Below are 19159 nucleotides of genomic sequence, written 5' to 3' on the forward strand. Positions count from 1 at the left end.
ACAAGTGCAACTAGCTTTAGAATGTAATAAACAGCCCTGAAGCATCAGCTTATATTACAGGCCAAACTCATTTTCTCATTGATAATTTGCGACGACCCCTAAGTTTAGCTTCTGAACAGCTGCTCAGAGCCCACTGAGCATGTGAGTGTCACAGACACTTTCCAAGATGGCGACCCCCTGTGACAAGTTTGAAGTCCTGGATCATTGCTGCTATTGAGAAGCTGAAACTTTAGGCTGGTGCAATAAGTTAAATATATAAAATATGGCCATTCATTTTAGGGTTTAGTTCTCCTTTAAGAATATTGGGGCAATCACAGAGGTTGCAAACTACTTCTACTTACGTTTCAATACAAGAAGGGAGGCGGCTGCTGTCTAACAGATACTATACGAGAGATGTCCCGAAGGAGTAGCTATATTTTTACCTTTAAGACCTGACTCAAAGACTATTAGGCCTTCAAAAGTAACACTGTACTTTAGTAAACCCTTTGTCAGAGAAGTGTACTTGAAATTACAACCACTTGTGATCCTATATGCATTCATTTGTACAAGTGATGCCACATATATAAATATACAGAACAAGGGAGAAAGACAAAGTGATAATGAAGCAGGTTTAATAATTGGAGGACTAAATTCAGGGGACAGAAATACAGCTTGGTTGTGCCGTCCTCATGTTTCAGCCTGCCGCTATGTCTATTCTAATATGTGGAAAGGGTACTGTGTGGGGCTTAGCAGAACAACAAACAAAAAAATCTAAAGGCTAATTTGAGAGCTAATCATATGCCAATATTGCTTTACAGCTCTCCCTTTACTGCTCTTTTTTAGCATGTTAATCTATAATTTAAGATTACAATTCTCTGGGCACATCCCGAGTTGCGTTAGTTAGACATCTGTGTTCCTAAAGCTGCAGTGAGACATGTTAACCCCAATGGATGGCAGTACAAAGGGAAACAGAGAAGAACTTTTTCTATGTCTGTGTATTCTCTGGGATGCAGATGAAGGTTCTACATCAAAAACACAAGAATTGTTGGGTGTTTCCCTACGTGTACCTAGCCATAATGATGAGTGAGCTAGATTCTCAACCCTTATAGAAGCAATAGTGTGCAAATGGCAACACAACTGCCATGGATATGTACCTTTAATATTCCTTTTTCATTACATGCTGCTACAATTTCACACAATATTTACAAGTTAATACAGAATCAATGCCAAAGCTATTATATACATATCTCTGTTACATTCCTGATCTCGATAGATCAGTAGATGATGGGTTTTTTTCAAATACAAAATGCAAATCATTGCATATAAACAAGGATAGTAATATATGTATGCACTGTGTTTAATATATACTGTGTGAGGCAACACATCTTACTAATTACAATAGTTACAACACACAAAATGTAGCACAAAGCCAGCCTTCATAATGCATTACTTTATGTGCTTCTCTTTGATGAAAACAATGGTAGGTTTATACACTTGGACCAGTAGCATTCAGAGCTGTGTGTGTTAATAGACACCCATGCACCAGAATGCAAGTGAATGTATACCTAGAAGAAGCTCGAAAATTATGTTTTTCATTTTGTAATACTGTCCTACCTTTGAGATGTTTTACTTAAAAGGCTTCTGTCTGCCATATTTCTGTCTAGTCACACAGTATGCAAAAGCCATGTTGGGCTATATAATATATACACACCAATGAAATGGATTCTCCCCAAACCTTAGGATGTCTGCTGTGGAGAACAAAGACAAATTTATCATGTGGCCAGGAAATAGTCAAACATAAACATCAATATTAATGCTGAGTTTGGTTGATCCTCCTGAATTATTTATAGTTTAATTAACGACTGTAGGATATTCTCTTAAAATGAGTTGTTTACAAAGAATATCTAAAAAGTGCCCAATGTTCTTAACACTTTTTATACATCTGTCTCTAATATTTACTTAACAAGAAATGAAATTCTGAAATGTTAGCATCCATAATATAGTCTCTCTACTAGAATTAATACTTGGAAGTCATACGCTCAGCTCCAGCAAAGCCTAATCTATATTCTAAGCCAGAGTTGAGGCATTGGAACCATTATTATAACTACATGTTCCCAGACTGAATTCTATAAAAATGATGACGCCATATGCGAGGTCCATAAAAATTGATCCGACCCCAAGTGGATAGCACTGCGCTCAAACACAGAAACAGAGGTTTTTACTACTCTATTTGAGCAAGCACACATACTCTGCATCATAAAGTATATACAAATGGACAATAAATCACATTATTGCCTATGCTTATGATTTTTTCTTAAATAAATACTTAGAAATATGTAAAATCTACTAGAAATCACACTTTAGCAAAAAAAAAAAAAAAAAAACAGAATGCAGAATCAAGTTTCAATGTAAACATTTTGTCTGTTTTAAGACTAGGAATCAGAAAAAGTCCATTTGTCAAATGGAAATGATATAATAGGAGAGAAATGGAATCGTAATAAACCAATTACCTATAGTTTTTGAAGGCTCAACGGAAGGTGAAAGAAAGGTTCTCTTAGTTTTGCTGAATAGCAGTTGTTATTGGAAATCGGTGAACAAGTATTTCATTTAAAAAACGGCTGTAGATTTGCTTGGAATTACATATATATATTAAACATATAAACTGTGCAAAACATTGAGATGAAACTTGTATGGGAATGGCTGCAACTTTCTCACTAGAACAGCTTGCTTCTTTTTTGCCAGTGGAATAGTTCCTGAGTTTTTTTTTTTTTTTTGCTCTACATAAAACCGGAGTTAGCTCTTTCTTTTAGTGAAGACTTTTGACCACTCTGAGTGTGTGATCCATTTCTGGCATGTATTTCCGCTGTCCTTTCTTTGCAGTCAGCGAGTTCTGACTGTTTACATTGCCCTACATCATTCTCTTCACTAGGTTCAATATTATCCTCCTCAGGGCTGTTAGAGTTTACAAGCTGGAGGGATTCCATCGTTCGCTGAGTTTCAGAGACCCAAGATTCTATTCTGCTCACTGAATTAGGTTCTTGGGGATACTCGTCATCATCCTCTTCTTCATCGTCATCATCTTCCTCAAGCATCTCTGGTACCAATGTGCTTGCTGTGCTAGTCATAGATGAATTGAGAACATCTCTGCCACTCCCATCCCATGATCCCGTTTCAGTGCTCTGCTGTGAGGCCCATTCAAGATTGTCATCTTGTTTTACCTCTTCCTTGTCGACAGGAGCAGGCTTCTCAAGGGTAGCTGATGAGGTAGTACTACTTGTAGTTTTCGGTTGTTGCTTTTGTAAGTCATTTTGCTCCGATGGTGCGCTGGCTGCTTGCTCTGACCCTGTAGTTCTGATTGAGCATTCTTCATTTTCTGAAGTCTCAAGGCCATCAGATGTTTCCATCATTCTTCGCCAGTTAGTTTCTGTGACCCAAAAAAAAAGTGTGTGAATGCTCTCAACTCTAAAACTCATCCTAATGTTTTTTTGAAGTACAGGTATGGGACCTGTTATTGAGAATGCATGGGTACTAGGGTTTTCTTGATAAGAGTTATTTTTTGTTATTTAGATCTCCATATACTCAGTCTACTAAAATTTGATTAAAATTGAGTCTACAGGACATGGCCTTCCGGTAATTTGGAGCTTTCTGGATAACAGGTTTCCCATACCTGTATTATTTCTTTATCCATTTTGCAATAAATAACTTAAGAACTGCCTGCAGCACAGTTCAACACGATGACACTTATGAGTCCTACCAATATTCATACACAGGTTAAAAGTTCTAATGAACATGTCCATTATTGAGGTATCCAGGTTATGTTTTCATGCCCTGCCATGTCGGCCATTCACTCAGCATTATTAAACCACTTACAGAAATGGAGATTTTGAAATGTTTCTAATTAAGGATAGGATAGGCTAAGGTCAATAAGGTAAACTATATAAAGAACATATTTATTATACACTATGCGTTGCCACTCTTATGTCAGGGAACTATGCATAAATCATAGAAGGTTGTGAAATAGGGTGTGACTATGCCATAAAAATGGGTGTTTGTTTGAAAAATGCTGTAAAATAAGCTCCAACTAGAGCAGAGAAAACAAGTGAACTAAAATAGAGATGTCCGACAACCCTCAAGCTGTTGCTAAACAATTTCCAGCACCCAAACCTGAAGAATGCTCTTTAGAGGGTGAGGTGCTGGCAGTTGGACAGCAAAAAAACAGCATGCTACTATTTAAAAATGCAAAGTGACATCTCATATGTTTTGTATCGCTAAAAGAAAAAAAAAAAAAAAAACCTACCGTAATCCTTCTCATTCACCTCTGAAATAGGCTCAGAGATAACACTGCAGAAGGAAATTGCACTTGCTGCAGATGGATTGCGAGAGTGGCCCATGTGAGGAACCTTTTTAATGTTCTTCAAAGCTTCTTCAGCTTGTTCTTGCTCCATTGAAGCAACCATATCCTTGTATGCTTTCCTGGCTTCCTCAGTCAGCGACACCAGATTATGGAAAAAGTTCTGCAATAGAAAGGTGTAGACAAAAAGAACTGTATAGAATAGAAGGAGCGCAGGTTGACACAAGTGATTTTTTTCATGCAACGGACTGCAACTACAGTAATTAAATAATGTCCAACGTCTTTTGCCAAGATAGGTGTTTGTTGGGTGCACTAAACTCATCTTAACTTTTTACATATTTGTGGAATAAAAATCTACTCAGGTCTTTTCATAAACATGTGTGTGGGAGTATATGATAAGTCAGCCCTTTCTAGCACTTAATGGCATTCACAAGTATATAACAATAAAAGTATATCAGGTTTCTTTGTGTGCGTAGAGCAGTTTATTTGACTGTATGGGCCTTTTTAACCATCAACCCCATGGGATCTGCTGTAAAAAAAAGATTTGGATTTATCAAAGAGCTTGAGTTAGAGCAAAGGGGGACATGGTAAAAGATGATTAAGCTGGGCCTGCTTTTTCAAATGTTGGCAGGTATGCCTTCTCACAGAATTTCATTTTGGAAATGAATATGTCTGTTATTTGAAAAAAACCTTACCTCGGCACCAGAATAACTGAAGATTCCAACAACACTAACAGGAACCAATTTGTTTACACATCGCCCTAATGCTTTTCTACCAAGAGCAAAAACAAAAGGAATTTCTTGTTCCCTGGCCATAGCAATAACATTATACAGTGCTTCATCCAGTCCACCTAAAAAAAAAAAAAAACAAGAAAGTATATAATTAAGGGCACATCTGAATGGAGACACCTTAAACATATATGTACAATGCATGAACACTTTAAGTACCATATACTGTAAATTCTATGGCGGTGGTGGTATAGTACCAGTGTTGGTGCTTTTGCATTCAGTACCCCTATTGTAAACTATATAGTGAATAATGCACCCCCTACTGTAATTTATAAAGATATTAGAAGTCACAGAGGAGTTACATGACCATATACAGGTCAAGTAACTCCCAGGTGACTTTATTACAGTAGGGGAGCATTATTCATTATAATCGACAGTGTTTCTATGTGCCGCGTCTTCAAATAGTTCTCTGCCTCTGCTCTATTTATTCTACACAATGCCAGACTTCAGTCTATTCTCCTTTCATTCTCCTTGTGGTTTTTCATTTTATTATTTATTATAATACACAAGTTTCAGTGAGTCATGTGACAGAAATTCCACTATTCCACTAAACTCTGATTATGACAGATGACATCACAAAGCACCATTTATTAGGATATAAATTACAGTCTGGCCCATAGGGAATTAGCTGATCTGTAGATTATATAGTGAATAAAGTACCCCCTCTTGTAAAATATAAGGATATTATTAGTTACCGAGGAGTTTCATGACCATATAAAAACACGAGGCCGAAGGCCGAGTGTTTTTATACAGGTCATGGAACTCCGAGGTAACTTCTAATATCCTCATATTTTACAACTGGGGGTACTTTATTTATTATAATACACAAATTTTAGTGAGTCATGTGACAGAAATTACATCACTACTCACCGTTTATAACTGATGACATCACTACTCACCGTTTATAAGGATATAATTTACAGGATATTCATGGCTTTTGTGTATTATAAAGATATAATTTATAAGTCACAGAAAAATTCCATGACCGTATAAAAGCACAGGGCTGTAGGCTTGTAAGGCTTTATACAGGTCATGAAACTCAGAGGTGACTTCGAATATGAGGACAATTCATTTATTGGAGGGGCCACATTTATAAGAAAGGTTAGGGTGCAGGGATGTTAGAGATACTGGGCAAACAATGGCATGTGTTGCACTTTGGAGATTTTCCTAAGGTGAACCACTGCTTTCATTTAAATTGGAGTGGCTGCAGAAAGAATTTGATATTTTCAGTTTCCTGAGAGCATCATGGTGGTCAAAAAACTGTGTGTCGCAGAAACATTAATGAAACCTCAGAAGTTGCTCAGGCAACTCAAATTTCAGTAACAGGTCACAAGGTCTGAGCCATATCTGCTTCATTTCCCATACTCTCTCAATTGTGTAATATGCATTTAGGAAAAAGGAACTGTGAATGAGCCAGTAAGCAGTACTTGCTGCAAATGTGTTTATTCCAACGACATGTTTCGGGCACACAGGCCCTTTATACTTGATAAAGGGCCTGTGTGCCCGAAACATGTCGTTGGAATAAACACATTTGCAGCAAGTACTGCTTACTGGCTCATTCACAGTTCCTTTTTCCTAAATGCATATTGCTATTACACCTGTGGCAGGGGTGTGTACTGCAGAATTGAGCCTATATTTGACCCACACTTAGCCACCTCTACGCTTCCTTTGATATGTAAGATTAATAACAGCTTTAGTGGAGAAACTCACCTTTTGACTGAATTTTCTCACAGTTTGGTGAAATGATCACACATTTTATTTTATTCAATTTCATGTGTTTAGTAACTTCTCGTAATCCCATAACAAGTCGCCTCTTTGATTTTGCTTTCACTGGATCATTTTGGTAAACACGCTCTTGAAAGCTGACAAGTTCTTGCAATAACACCGTTACGCATTCGTCTATTTCTTTACTCAAAACTTGGTTGCAATACCTGTAATGAATTTAAAATAAATAGTCAAATATGGAAATATACATTGTTTATATTTTTCACTGTAAAATGCATTAATGAAGAGTTTTCTTTTAACCATTTTTATCACGTCTGTTCATATTCCAACATTATAGAACTGTGGAATAAGATAAAAAACACAACAGAATGTATTGTTTTTATAAGTGGGGCAAACACTTTTACTGCCTGATCTTAATTAAGTGAGAACTGAAAGAGAATGAGATCAATTTACATATGCTGTTCTTTATACATCACATATACTGCTAGTTTTACATCACTAGACATGCAGCAAATGTCACTTTACAATCATATGCTCTTCACATTAAACAGGTTAAGCTATTTAAATCACAGTACAGGAACTTGTATTACAGGTTAGGTTATGCATAGTATCATGGTTAATTATAAAAGTTTGTCAGAAAATAGAATACACTTGTATATATGTGGTTGTCCTTTCCAGTGTCACATCAAATCAGTTTAAAAAACTATGTAGTTCAAGAAGTCACTTGTCTTGTTTTCATTTTATTTCTCATATAGCATTTGGTTATCAGCAATATCTCCCGTGTGTTTTGAATTCATTTTCAATATCTGTGCGTCACTTTCTGAATCTCTCTTTATTAAGTAGTCGGAGAACATACGCAAGATTCACATTCATACAGTGGATAATCGGCAATTCCCATTTATAGTTTAACATTTGCCATTTGCAAGTATAGGGTTGAAAATACAGCTTAACAATGTTCCTTTTGGAAGGAAACACATTATTGAAAGTAATATAATAATGTTGATTCTTTAGGAAAAAAAAATAATAATAATAATAATATATATGCCATGCTGTATACTTACTCTCTGAATCTCTTGCTGTGAATTTTGGTTAAGGTTGAAGTTGCCATGGGGCTGCCTATGCCTGAACTGGCTGGTGAGCCTTGAGATACCGGAGTCATACAGTAGGGGGAGTTTTGACTTGCTGGAGATAGGGAGGTATCACTTTGAGCACTCAGACCTGCTTCTAATAAGAAATACAACTAGTATTATAAAGAATAAAGACTCAATGGACTCAATAAAGACCCACCATGGCACAAAACAGGTACAATTAACATACTTGTAACTTTCTGTGTGTAAAAATAAAAATTAGCATTTTACCTTCTTGTGAGGCTAGTTCCTCTGACTGCTCATCAGCAAAACTTAAAGCATCTTTTTGCTCCTCTGACCCCAAGACACTCGGATCTACAGGCACACGGCCTTTCTTTTCTTCTCTTTCTTTAAGTATGATCTACAGGATAATGTGAATTAGCTCAGTCAGACATTTAGGAGGTTATTTACTAAACTTCAAATTTTTTTGAGGTAGCTTTTTTTTCTGGCAAAAACTCAGATTTTTAGTGGAAAAAAAATGACCCAGAAAGCCGCCCTCTCAGACCTGTCAAGGTCCTGTATACGGTAAGTCAATGGGAGAGCACTTATTCCAATTTAAAGTTATCATGGTTCAGCAATTAAAACTTTCATAACTTTAGGACTCGTACAGGAGGTGCATTGGCACAGCAGTTGTAAGCAAAGACAAAATTACAGCATCCAAAAGAGCAAATGCATAAACTTCTTGCTGAGCATCTTCTGGTCAGTTAAATCTTTTTTCATTTTTGATACCTTACCTTTTTAAGTGCAGTGGGGCGTTTCAACTTTGGGATTTCCTTTTCTTTTCCCCTTTTGACTCGAGGAGCAGTGGAATCCAAAGGGTTAGGTGAACTCATCACTGACTGGGCATTTGTGAACACATTTCTGTTTGTATGCTCTTTGATGTGAAATGGGACAGCGCTACCAACTGTACAATGAAAGGATTAAAAATAAATAACTATATGATTCATAATGCAATTTAAAAACCCTAATTTTAACAGAAATATATATTTACCCTACAAAGCAAAATAGAAAAAAAATATAAACTCTAAACGGGCTGTGGGCTCATAAAAAACTTTTAGAGGGCACTTTCCGGGATGTGGGGCTGCCAGTGGGTAGCTTTTGATAGAGGATCAGTCATCCTTGTGATCTTAAGTATATATATATATATGTATAGATGGGGCAGTATTTTTGTCTTAAGTGTTATGACATACAAAAGTAAGAGTAGTAATGCAACTATAAGGGTCAGGCAGATTCGGGGGAGATCAGTCGCCCGGCGACAAATCTCCTCTTCTTCGGGGTGACTTATTTCCCTGAACTGCCTCCCCGACAGCTAAAACATAAATCACCAGTGGGATGGCAGTGATTTGTTTTCCAAAGTCGCCCAAAGTTTACTCGTCAGGCAACTTCGGACGACTTCGGAAAATTGATCGATTCGAGTGCCATCCTCAGGCAATTTACATTTTAGCCATCGGGGAGGCAGTACAGGGAGATTAGTCGCCCCAAAGAAGAGGAGATTTGTCGCCGGGCGACTAATCTCCACGAATCTGCCTATGTGCCCTTAACCTACAAACTGTAAGAAAGCACTACAGCAGTAAAATAAACTCTGTTATCTGGTACTAACAACGTCTTTATTTTGTAAAGAGTGCAATATTTAGCAGGGTTACCTGGGACAGCCAAGCATACTAACCCGTATAAGATAAAGGCCTGGTATTGGTGATCTGACGAGCTTTCATTGCTTGTTGCTGTCTCTCCAGTTCTGCTAGCATATCTCCCAGGTCCAGCTGCACAGGAGTCTTGCTCTTCTTTCCTGATGCCTTGGACAAGGCTTCCTGTGATAAAGACAAATATTTGCTCCAAACACACAATCTATAACAATGCAACATAATGTACAGAAGGTTATTGATATGTGAAAGTAACTTCTAGCATGCAAACCTTGACACAATTTAGGACTATATGTATAAAGCTACGTAAAATAGAGAGTTACTTATAAGGATGCAAAGTACTATGTTCAAATGCTATGTCCAGGTCAATCCCATATACTGGGAGAAAAACATAACCCTTGAATAACAAATACAGATGCTAATCAAGAATCACAGGCTTAAAAACAAACAACCGGAAAACAAACCTGGAGCTTTTTCTGTTCCATACTAATTTCGGAGTATTCCTGTGCAGTGGCCAGTGCAGCTGCAAGAGCCTTTTTCTTCTGACTTTTGGCTCTCTTTGGTACAGAAGTGGTGATTGGGATTGGTGTCTGAACAATATTAATTGGGGAATTTTCAGGCAACCCCTTCAACTGTGAAGAGCAGATTTAGTCTTAGTTTAATTGAACAATGTGCATTATTTCTGACATTAATTCTCTTAGAATACAGCATTCACCTACTATAACAAAGGCAGAATGAAAAAAAACTATAGTTTACCCCTTTAGTTGGTATCTTTGTCTGTGCATTGTCATTTCTAGCACCATTACTGCTGTTAAGCTCTGGAAATTCATCCTCGTCCTAATGATGGAAAAAGGGAGAAGTTAAGCTAAATGGTAATTATATTTAGCACAAACATAATGACCTGTTAGTGTTTTACTAAAAACATATTAAATTTTGTAATTTATTTAACTTAAGCTGAATGTAGGTGTATCAGGTTAAACTGAAGCGTTAATCATAAACAGCAATACCCCCCCCCAATGAAACGAATGGTGCGCCATGTTCTCTATACGTTCTAATACAGTTGGTCCTTCAGCAGTTTAAAATTAAATGCCCCTTTATTCTCAGCCAGAAAATCCTACATTTCTAGCACTGAAATGACATTATAATTATTTATGAATAATCATTTTGAATCACTTTTCTCCCATGGTCCTCAAAGCCCATTATATAAATACAAACACATTGAACCCAATGAGCCTTGGACAGTGAGGTCAGAGATGTAATGTTCTAAAGGTCACCAGTTAGAACTTGGTTCCAACCATCATTCTCAGATCAAAATGGTGATAAAAGACAGTAGCCTACATTAGACGACTAACTGAAACCATTACATTTGTAGGTATTAAACAAAGGTTTCCCAGAAGGAACATTTACCTCAAAATAAAGATGATCTGGACTTTGTCCAGATTTGTTAAGTGGAGTTGTAGTTCCTGTCTTGTTTTCCTGTTTCCTTTGCAAATTATGCCTTCTCTCTGAAGAAGTACTCTGCCCCCTTAAGCGATATTCAAGCTGTAGTTGTAAAAAAAGAAGTCATCAAGGATACAAGTTCTAATGGGGGAGGTGTATACATACGTAAGTATATTTGTTTAACCCCACATACACGTTTGTTATTTTCATTCAGTGAAGATTAATGGGAGCACAGACATGACGTGAGCAAGACTGCTGTGTTAAACAGAAGATTGCCCATTGGTGCTTGCTAGAATATCAACATGTTCCCAGTAATCTGGCACACTGACATACAGGTTGTTAGTTTTGATCCACGAGGCAAAGCAAGAATTAATTTATCTTAAAATAGTTAAGGGGAAAAGAAGTGTGATTGCAAAACCCTATGACAGTGAGTTACCTGTGCATTGTTTCGTATTTCAGTCTGTCTTCCTCCTCTAGAAAATGTCTGTACTTTTTCATTCCAAGGTCTTTTCTGAGTTGCCTGAGAAGCTACACTGGCCCAGCTACCACCAGCTTAAGTAGAAAAATTGTCATTCTTATATTAAGTCATTAAAATAAAGAAACACAATGCCCATTATGTATTATATCAACAAATAACAAATAACTGCATGCAATAATTGCAACTACTACACTTCATTGCAGTTTTACCGATTACTTATATTTAAAATGTTCTAATTAGGGCTGGGGGATTTGCATAATTTGGTATGCCAAAAATATAACACTAAGAAACCAATAAGCTTGTTTTCGTCTCCTTTTGGATTAATGTCGGACTATGTATTACATTGATTGTAAAGCATGGTTGTAGTATTACAGAGGCACAACAAAATCAGACAGAAATAAAAAAAAAAGTAGAGGGATGGCATTGCTGGTTTTCGGAAAAAACTTTTTAACAGGTTTCAGAATCAAATACCTGTACAGATATAAGTAAAAAAGGAAAATAGGGGTAAATACTATACCTGCAGATACTGCTGGATCTGAAATCTGAAAAATAAATATACAAATAATGAAAACCTGACATACAAAACACACATACAATCATATAAATATTAAATAGTTGAAGTTGAAAAAAGTCCAACAAGTGTATCGTTTAGCTTATCCTGTCCAGTGCACAGATATGCTTGCTGCATGAGTTTATCAATAATCAGACCTAAAGAGTTTTCTTGTTCCCCAGACATAAACTCAATGGTTTATTACTGTTCTTTTAAACTCTGCCATGTAACTTGGGGCACCGACTTAATCTGGTTAATTAATGATAAGTGAACAAAGCTGGCCACATACAGGACTGCCAACCGATTTGCCTTTGCCACTGACCCTAATAAAAATTGGCCAAATTCCTCTGATCCAACTACTGATTCATGGGTTGACTTGTATGATCTATATGTAGTGGTTTTGAAAATGTCAATTTGGGAATGTGAGTCAGTATAGCATTGGCTAAATCAATACTAAAGGTCACAATCAAAAGGGTGGTCTTAACAAGAAATATAATCAAACAGTTTGACCACAAATGTATGAATTGTGTAAAAACCATCTGGCCTATATGTGGACAGCTCAAGGCAAGGATTGGATAGCTATCTGTCATCTGCACACAGTTAATTGTATTACAAAAACTGCACATCTCATCACACCGTTCAGCATTAACTTATTTGTTAAAGGGAAACTGCCATGATTTTTATGGTTTACTTATTATTTCTAAATTACACTGTTTATAATGCAAACACTCTACTATTTAAAATTGTATTCTTGAAACAACAAATTATTTTTTTTAGCTGTAATATTGGTGTGGAGCAGCTATCTCAGTGCTTTGTGCCTAATTCTGAGCTTTGAGAAGGAGCCAGCACTTCAGGCTGGAACTGCTCTGGGGCAACCATTGTTTCTCCCCTTCTCATTGTACTTCAATACGACCCAGGCTGTGTAATAGCAAACAGGAATTCTTCTGCTCTGTACTATTCTCAGGTTTACCACTAGGTGGTAGCCTAGCACTTTTAGCTATGCAAACAATTTCTGACTTCATTTTGAACTCTACTAAGCTCAAATCATCTCAAGCTTTCAGGAAACCTGCTTTTTGGAGGTGTAAGGGGATCTGAGATGTCAGAAATCATTACCTCTCATTGTATTTAATGTATATGGGCCTAAAGTTCCCGCTGCCTCTCAGTGTATTTATTGTTTATGGGGCTAAAGTTCCCACTGCTTCCTGTTGTATTTAGTGTATTTTGGGTGCCACTATTTCTTCCCCTCATTGTATAATGTATTTAGGATCTGGAGTTATTGTTTATAGAAGCCAATGTACCATTGTTTACAAGTGCATACTGTGTATATCTATATATCCTTTACTGTACAAGCTAATTAAAGCTAATGGGAGATGGGACATTTTTTCCATAGTGTATTTTATCTGGCAATGAAATGCCTGAAACTACCCTAAATTACTGGGAGGCGGTATAGGCATTTTTCCCTGTTCACCCACTTAAAATTCAGGAAAGTAGCAGCAGTGCTATTAGCCCATGCAGGCACCATCAGTTCAGGCACCTGAATCCTTCAGCAGAGGTGTCAGGGAGCTGCTATCTGGTTAGCTGCCCATTGTTATGTTATGTTATTAGACTGCTGATGGGCTGCTGGGGGGAGGGGGTGACATCACTCCAACTTAGGGGTATATTTATCAAAGAGTGAAGTTAGAGATCACCACCGTCCTCGAGTGAAATTCCGGCACTCTCCATTCATTTCTATGGGATTTATCGATGGGTGAAAGTTCATCCTTTGATAAATACGCCTTTCAAAATCCCATAGAAATGAATGGAGAGTGGCGGAATTTCACTCTAGCAGACTGTGGCAATCTAACTCTTTTATAAATAAATATTTGATAAATATACCCCTTGGAGTGCAGCAGTAAAAATTACTGAATTTTATCAGAGCACAAGTCACATGACTGGGGGAACCAGGAAAACAACAATGTCTAGCCCCTATAAATTAAATATAGTGGAGCAGCACTATAAACTGATGGGTTTTGAAAAAAAATGTAATCACATTGTATTTGACTCTCAGAGCAACATTATAGCCCAGGATATTCAAAGTACGTACACTGACTGCACCACAATCTGCATGTCTTGTACACATTGCTGCAGCTTGGCAATGCTTAGGACTACAATAGCCGCTGTCACTGTCGATATCTGCTTCACTGGCTCCCTGTTCACTTGATGACTCTGCAGCAGGGTGGGACAACCTTCTGCGTCTGCCCTTTGACTTCCAGGGTGTTGCTCCGACACTTTCACAGAGAGTCTTGTTAGCTATTTCATGTGGGAAATCTAAAAGCAAATGATTAATTTGGTATGCAGTAACATTTTAATGACATTACAACATGGAGGCTATTCACTAAACTTAAACTTCAATTAGACACTAGCATAATGATAAAGACCTTTTAAAAGTCTACTACCACTATGGGATCCTCTCCTAAGGTATCTAAAACAGCATGCAATCTCAAGACTGTAGGGCTCATTTACAAACATAGGTGCTAAATAGCACAAGTAAAAATGCCCATAGCAACCAATCAAGGATTAGTTTTGATCAGTCTACTAACGATTAAAGCAAAGGTCTGATTGGTTACTATGGTCAACAGCACTAGCGCACTATTTCTAAAACATTTTTACCATTGATTTATCACTTAATCTCCCTTTTTACACATGTAGACAGTGAAAATGTGAAATTGAAACGTATTATACCTTGGCATTCTTTACCTGTTTGTTGACAGGCATCCATTAAGAGAATTATTTTGGATCTTGCATCGGGGCCTGACGCACAGGTTTCTTTCTGAATGGCCACGCTCTTCATGGGAGGTCTCTTGCACTTGGGTTGTGGTAATACCTGCTGTGGCTGTTTTGGAAATTCAAAATGTTACATCTAAACATTAACACAACTCCAGATCCACATTGAGTATTTCAAGCAATCTAGATAAGAAAATAATATGACATCTATGTAGGTCAGATTTTCTAATTATAACTCCTTTATGCTCAGGTACCAGGAGATGTTATGGGTTGCTAGAATATCTTTCAGCTGGCTTTGTCATTACATTAGGTATTTTATGCAAAACAACAGTTTAACCACAAACCAAAACCAGTTAGTGCAAAATCGGTGACTCTCTGGCTGGAATATACAGATATTCTATTGTAAGAATAAAATCACCATGACAGTAATAAAAATGTGGCATGAGCAATGCAAGTTTTGGGAAAGATATTGTGGGTTCCTGTTTCATAACAAAATTGAGTGTAATCTAGATTTTATTTTATTTTTTTCCTTATAACCTTATATAAAGTGTAACATGATGGAAGGAAACATCACAATTCCTCAGGAAGACATTGAGAAACAGATGAGTGCGATATTCCACTGAGATACATACTTTGTGAATAAGTGGTGCTCTGATATTCCTGTTTCTTTGACTAGTCAGGACATTTATCTGGCTCTGCTGGTTTGCCCGTTCACTACAGTCTACAGAAACTGCATTTAGTGCATTAGTTCCTTGCAGAGGAGTGGTGTAGGGAGTTGGAAACGGGTGATAGAATCCCATGACTTGAGCACATGGTGCTGGCATCAACTGATAGTACATGTATTCTTGAGACACAGGAGGTTGAGTAGATATAATGGGATAAGCAAGGTAGGGCCCAGCTGGGCTTGAGTTGGACTGCTGCCACCGAATATCATTATTATATGGAGGAAATTGTCTGCAAAACAAAAAAATATATACATTTGTTTCAGCCACCATTTATTCCACCAATTTTGGTAAACTGCTATGAAATGACTAACCTCATGTAATATAATAGCTCATAATAATTCAGTCATACATATATAAGTAGAGAATGTACTGTGCTAGTTGGCATTATGCCATTCAAGATTGCTCTGACGTCTATGTGTAAGAAAATAGTCCCAGCAGAGAGGAATCTACATTGCACAGTGCATGGCCTTGGAGCCATCTATAGATTTAAAAAAGAAACAAAGCTGCAGCTTGGACCAAAATGGTAGTAAATCCTTTATATACAGTATGGAGGAATTCCTTTAAGACTTATCCAGCATATTAATCTTCCAATATGCCCTCTGTTGCCATGACATAATAATAATTCAGTAGGGTTGACATGCTATACAAGTAATATATTTGCACAAGGACAATAAGAAAAGTTCAGCTGATGTTAAATTCCTGATGACATGTACGCACAATAATATCTATTTATAGAACGGACCAGAAAACAAAAGGAGATCATATCTCTGTTTACTTGCTGGTTTTATTGATTACAGAGTGAATTACCTATTGGACTGGTTTTCTTGAACAAATGGATAGCAAGTTATAAGGTAACTCGGGATGGGCGTGGCTTCCAGTCCACCTACACTCCCACCGTCACTAGGAAGGGCCATGGGTATTGCTTCTGCCCCCTTCTTTTGAGGGACAAAGGGCTCTACTTCAGCAGATAATTTCCCATTCTAAAATGTAAAAAAAAAAAAAATCAGTAAAACAATTGTACAGATGATACATTTCAGTCATGCAAACACAGGCATTGGCACAATTGTACATAAACACACACTACATTTATAGACATATATGCAATATCTGCATATAAACTATTCATACTATATCCATATTCCCTCAGCATATTAACAGAATCATTTTTAAAAGAAAAGTTCTAAATGCACCAGTCTAACTAAAACTGCTAAGGTGGCAACATATTCATATGAATTCAAAAGAAAATACAGAAAACATATACACTCAACTCTTAATGTTCCCATTTAGCATATATAAAGTGAAAATAATAAACAAATGTACTATGCTACTATTAGGTCAAATACTGATGCCACTGGGATTATTCCAAGTCATGTAGTACAATGCATTATTCACCTGATAGATGGCACCCAGATAATGCACTTGTGATGGGTGAGAGGGTCCTAAAATGCTCTGGGATTCACCCCCCCCCCCCGAAGTTCAACTTTTCAATATACCAGAAGTGGTGAATGAAGAAAAAGGACCTAAACATGTTGATTGAGGGGCAGTAATGACTCTTAATATAAACATACCTAATGACATAACTATAGGCGATTCCTGTCTAGATATCATCTTTTTAGAAACATTGTTTTATGTCAATGCTTATAGTTTGGGTATTTATGTAACTTTGTGCATATATAGGCTAATTTTATTCATTGCATTTCTGTGATATGTGTCAACATACATATATATCACTAATTCAAACCATCTTCTGCCCACCATAGATCCCTTCCCACTGCCAGCAAAGGAAACAATTTGCCCAAAACCACATGAATTCTTATCTCATGGATTAGGATTACCAAAAATCTTCCCTTTGATGTCAATGCCAAACCACCCATTCCAGGTATTAGCCATTATGATCAGCAGAGCTAATCTAATACTAATAAAACATGGAATGAAGTTAGCTAGCATGCTAAATGCTGCCTTCCACAATCTCCTCCCCATTTAGGTTGTAATACTGGCCTATAACATGTCTAACTACGTTAGCGTAGGCAAGGATATGGAGTTACTAAAATATAGATTACAGTGTCTCTCAAACAGGTATTAATCATACAGTATATGCCTACAAACAATGCCAAAAGCTTGGCACCTACTGAAACTTCATAGGAAGAAAATGGGTCATTGAAATTACAGCTATACAGCTACATTAAACAGCAATAGCTCATCTCAAACCTTGATCACATTTTTCCATTTTCCTACATCACTAGAAGGATTAGAGAAAACGTATTTCATTACAGAAGGTAATTTGGTGAAAAACAGTTTCTGAGAAAAAGATTACGCATGAAGAAATGAGAATAAGTATTCAAAAAAAACTGCTCCAGAAACATACTGCATAGATCAAAAAGGTTTTTAAAACCTTAAACTCAATAATTCTGAGGGGTGGAACTATATTTGAAATCACTAGAATGCATAAGTTTTGACTTTAAACTCATTTTCTTTTTTTTCTTGCTTCCAGTAAGGATTCATTATATTTTAGTTGGGATCAAGTACAAGGTACTGTTTAAGTATTACAGAGAAAAAGGTAATCTGTATTATTTGGATAAAATGGAGTCTAAGGGAGACAGCCTTTCCGTAATTCTGAGCTTTCTGAATATTGGGTTTCTAAATTCTCAGGATATCCTGCCGATTGGTTAATCAGCTTACTTATATGGATGGTCAAAATGTTTTGATCAATCAATTTCCCGCGAATCTGTAGGTTGAAATTCAGGTCCATCATGGTGTAGGTTTGCCAGTGATCACCACACACATGCCGAATAATAATCTGGTCTGGCATTATGGACCATAAACTGTGCTGTGAGCACACCAAAATCTGATCTACCTTTAGAAAGTACAGTTTTTCAGTAAATATAATCTAAATTCTAAACCTAGAGGACAGGGTTGATAATTGTTACAGAAAGTAAGCCATGTCGACACATGATCATCAGGAAAAATATTTCCCCCCAAAACAACAAAAGTTACTACTGGGCTTCAATTATAGTTTTTCCATCCAGATCTGAAGCATTTTGTGGTTACTAGCCACAACATTCCTTTTCACCAGCCATAACCATAACTTCTTAGCCTAACAACAAGCTAAGAAGTATAACCTAGTAGGTACAGTCTTTTTAACAAAAATTTGGGGAAGATATAAATGTGTGTACAAGAGCAGGCGTATGAAAAGTTTACTGAGGTACTAGACACAGGTGGTCTGATGTGCTTCGTGTTATACTAACTCTCAGTCAGAGAGCCTATGATTGAGGGGTCTATTTATAATGCTGTGTAAAAAGAAGAGTGACAGATTACAGGTGATGTTGCTCATAGCAACAAATCAGACCGTTGCTTTTGTTTTTGAACTGTTGAAATTGAATTGCCGATTGGTTGCTGTGGGCAACATCGCTGACAATGCATCACTTCACACAGTATGATTAGTAGGCCCCTAAGTGTTCGTATAACACAAAACATGCAAGGCCTCTTCTGGCTTGTACATTGGGGTTGCGCACCTGAGCTTGCTCCTGACTTAGATGAGTTTTGGACCTATTCATCCTTATTAGGTAAAAGTATACCCTATTAACCCTTTAACC

At 37.1% G+C, this 19159-nt stretch overlaps 1 protein-coding gene across 2 annotated transcripts in view; it reads right to left on the reverse strand.

Moving 5' to 3' along the window:
* Positions 1-265: 265 nt before the first annotated feature.
* secisbp2l.L (SECIS binding protein 2-like L homeolog) overlaps positions 266-19159 on the reverse strand; it is a 32880-nt gene continuing 13986 nt past the window's right edge. The window contains exons 2-18 of one of the 2 annotated variants that reach the window (XM_041586788.1): positions 16374-16546; positions 15474-15795; positions 14815-14950; positions 14162-14385; positions 12046-12070; positions 11487-11602; positions 11018-11152; positions 10367-10447; positions 10075-10242; positions 9637-9778; positions 8705-8874; positions 8202-8331; positions 7905-8067; positions 6829-7049; positions 5026-5180; positions 4277-4493; positions 266-3403 (exon numbers count right to left, since the gene is read on the reverse strand). In XM_041586788.1, the coding sequence (XP_041442722.1) occupies positions 2757-3403; positions 4277-4493; positions 5026-5180; positions 6829-7049; positions 7905-8067; positions 8202-8331; positions 8705-8874; positions 9637-9778; positions 10075-10242; positions 10367-10447; positions 11018-11152; positions 11487-11602; positions 12046-12070; positions 14162-14385; positions 14815-14950; positions 15474-15795; positions 16374-16546 (3225 nt within the window). In that variant the 3' untranslated portion in view covers positions 266-2756. Of the gene's footprint in view, positions 3404-4276; positions 4494-5025; positions 5181-6828; positions 7050-7904; positions 8068-8201; positions 8332-8704; positions 8875-9636; positions 9779-10074; positions 10243-10366; positions 10448-11017; positions 11153-11486; positions 11603-12045; positions 12071-14161; positions 14386-14799; positions 14951-15473; positions 15796-16373; positions 16547-19159 lie in introns of both variants that reach the window. The other variant, XM_041586787.1, reaches the window with a different exon arrangement.

Source organism: Xenopus laevis, chromosome 3L (genome assembly GCF_017654675.1).
Source record: "Xenopus laevis strain J_2021 chromosome 3L, Xenopus_laevis_v10.1, whole genome shotgun sequence".
NCBI classification, from domain to species: domain Eukaryota; kingdom Metazoa; phylum Chordata; class Amphibia; order Anura; family Pipidae; genus Xenopus; species Xenopus laevis.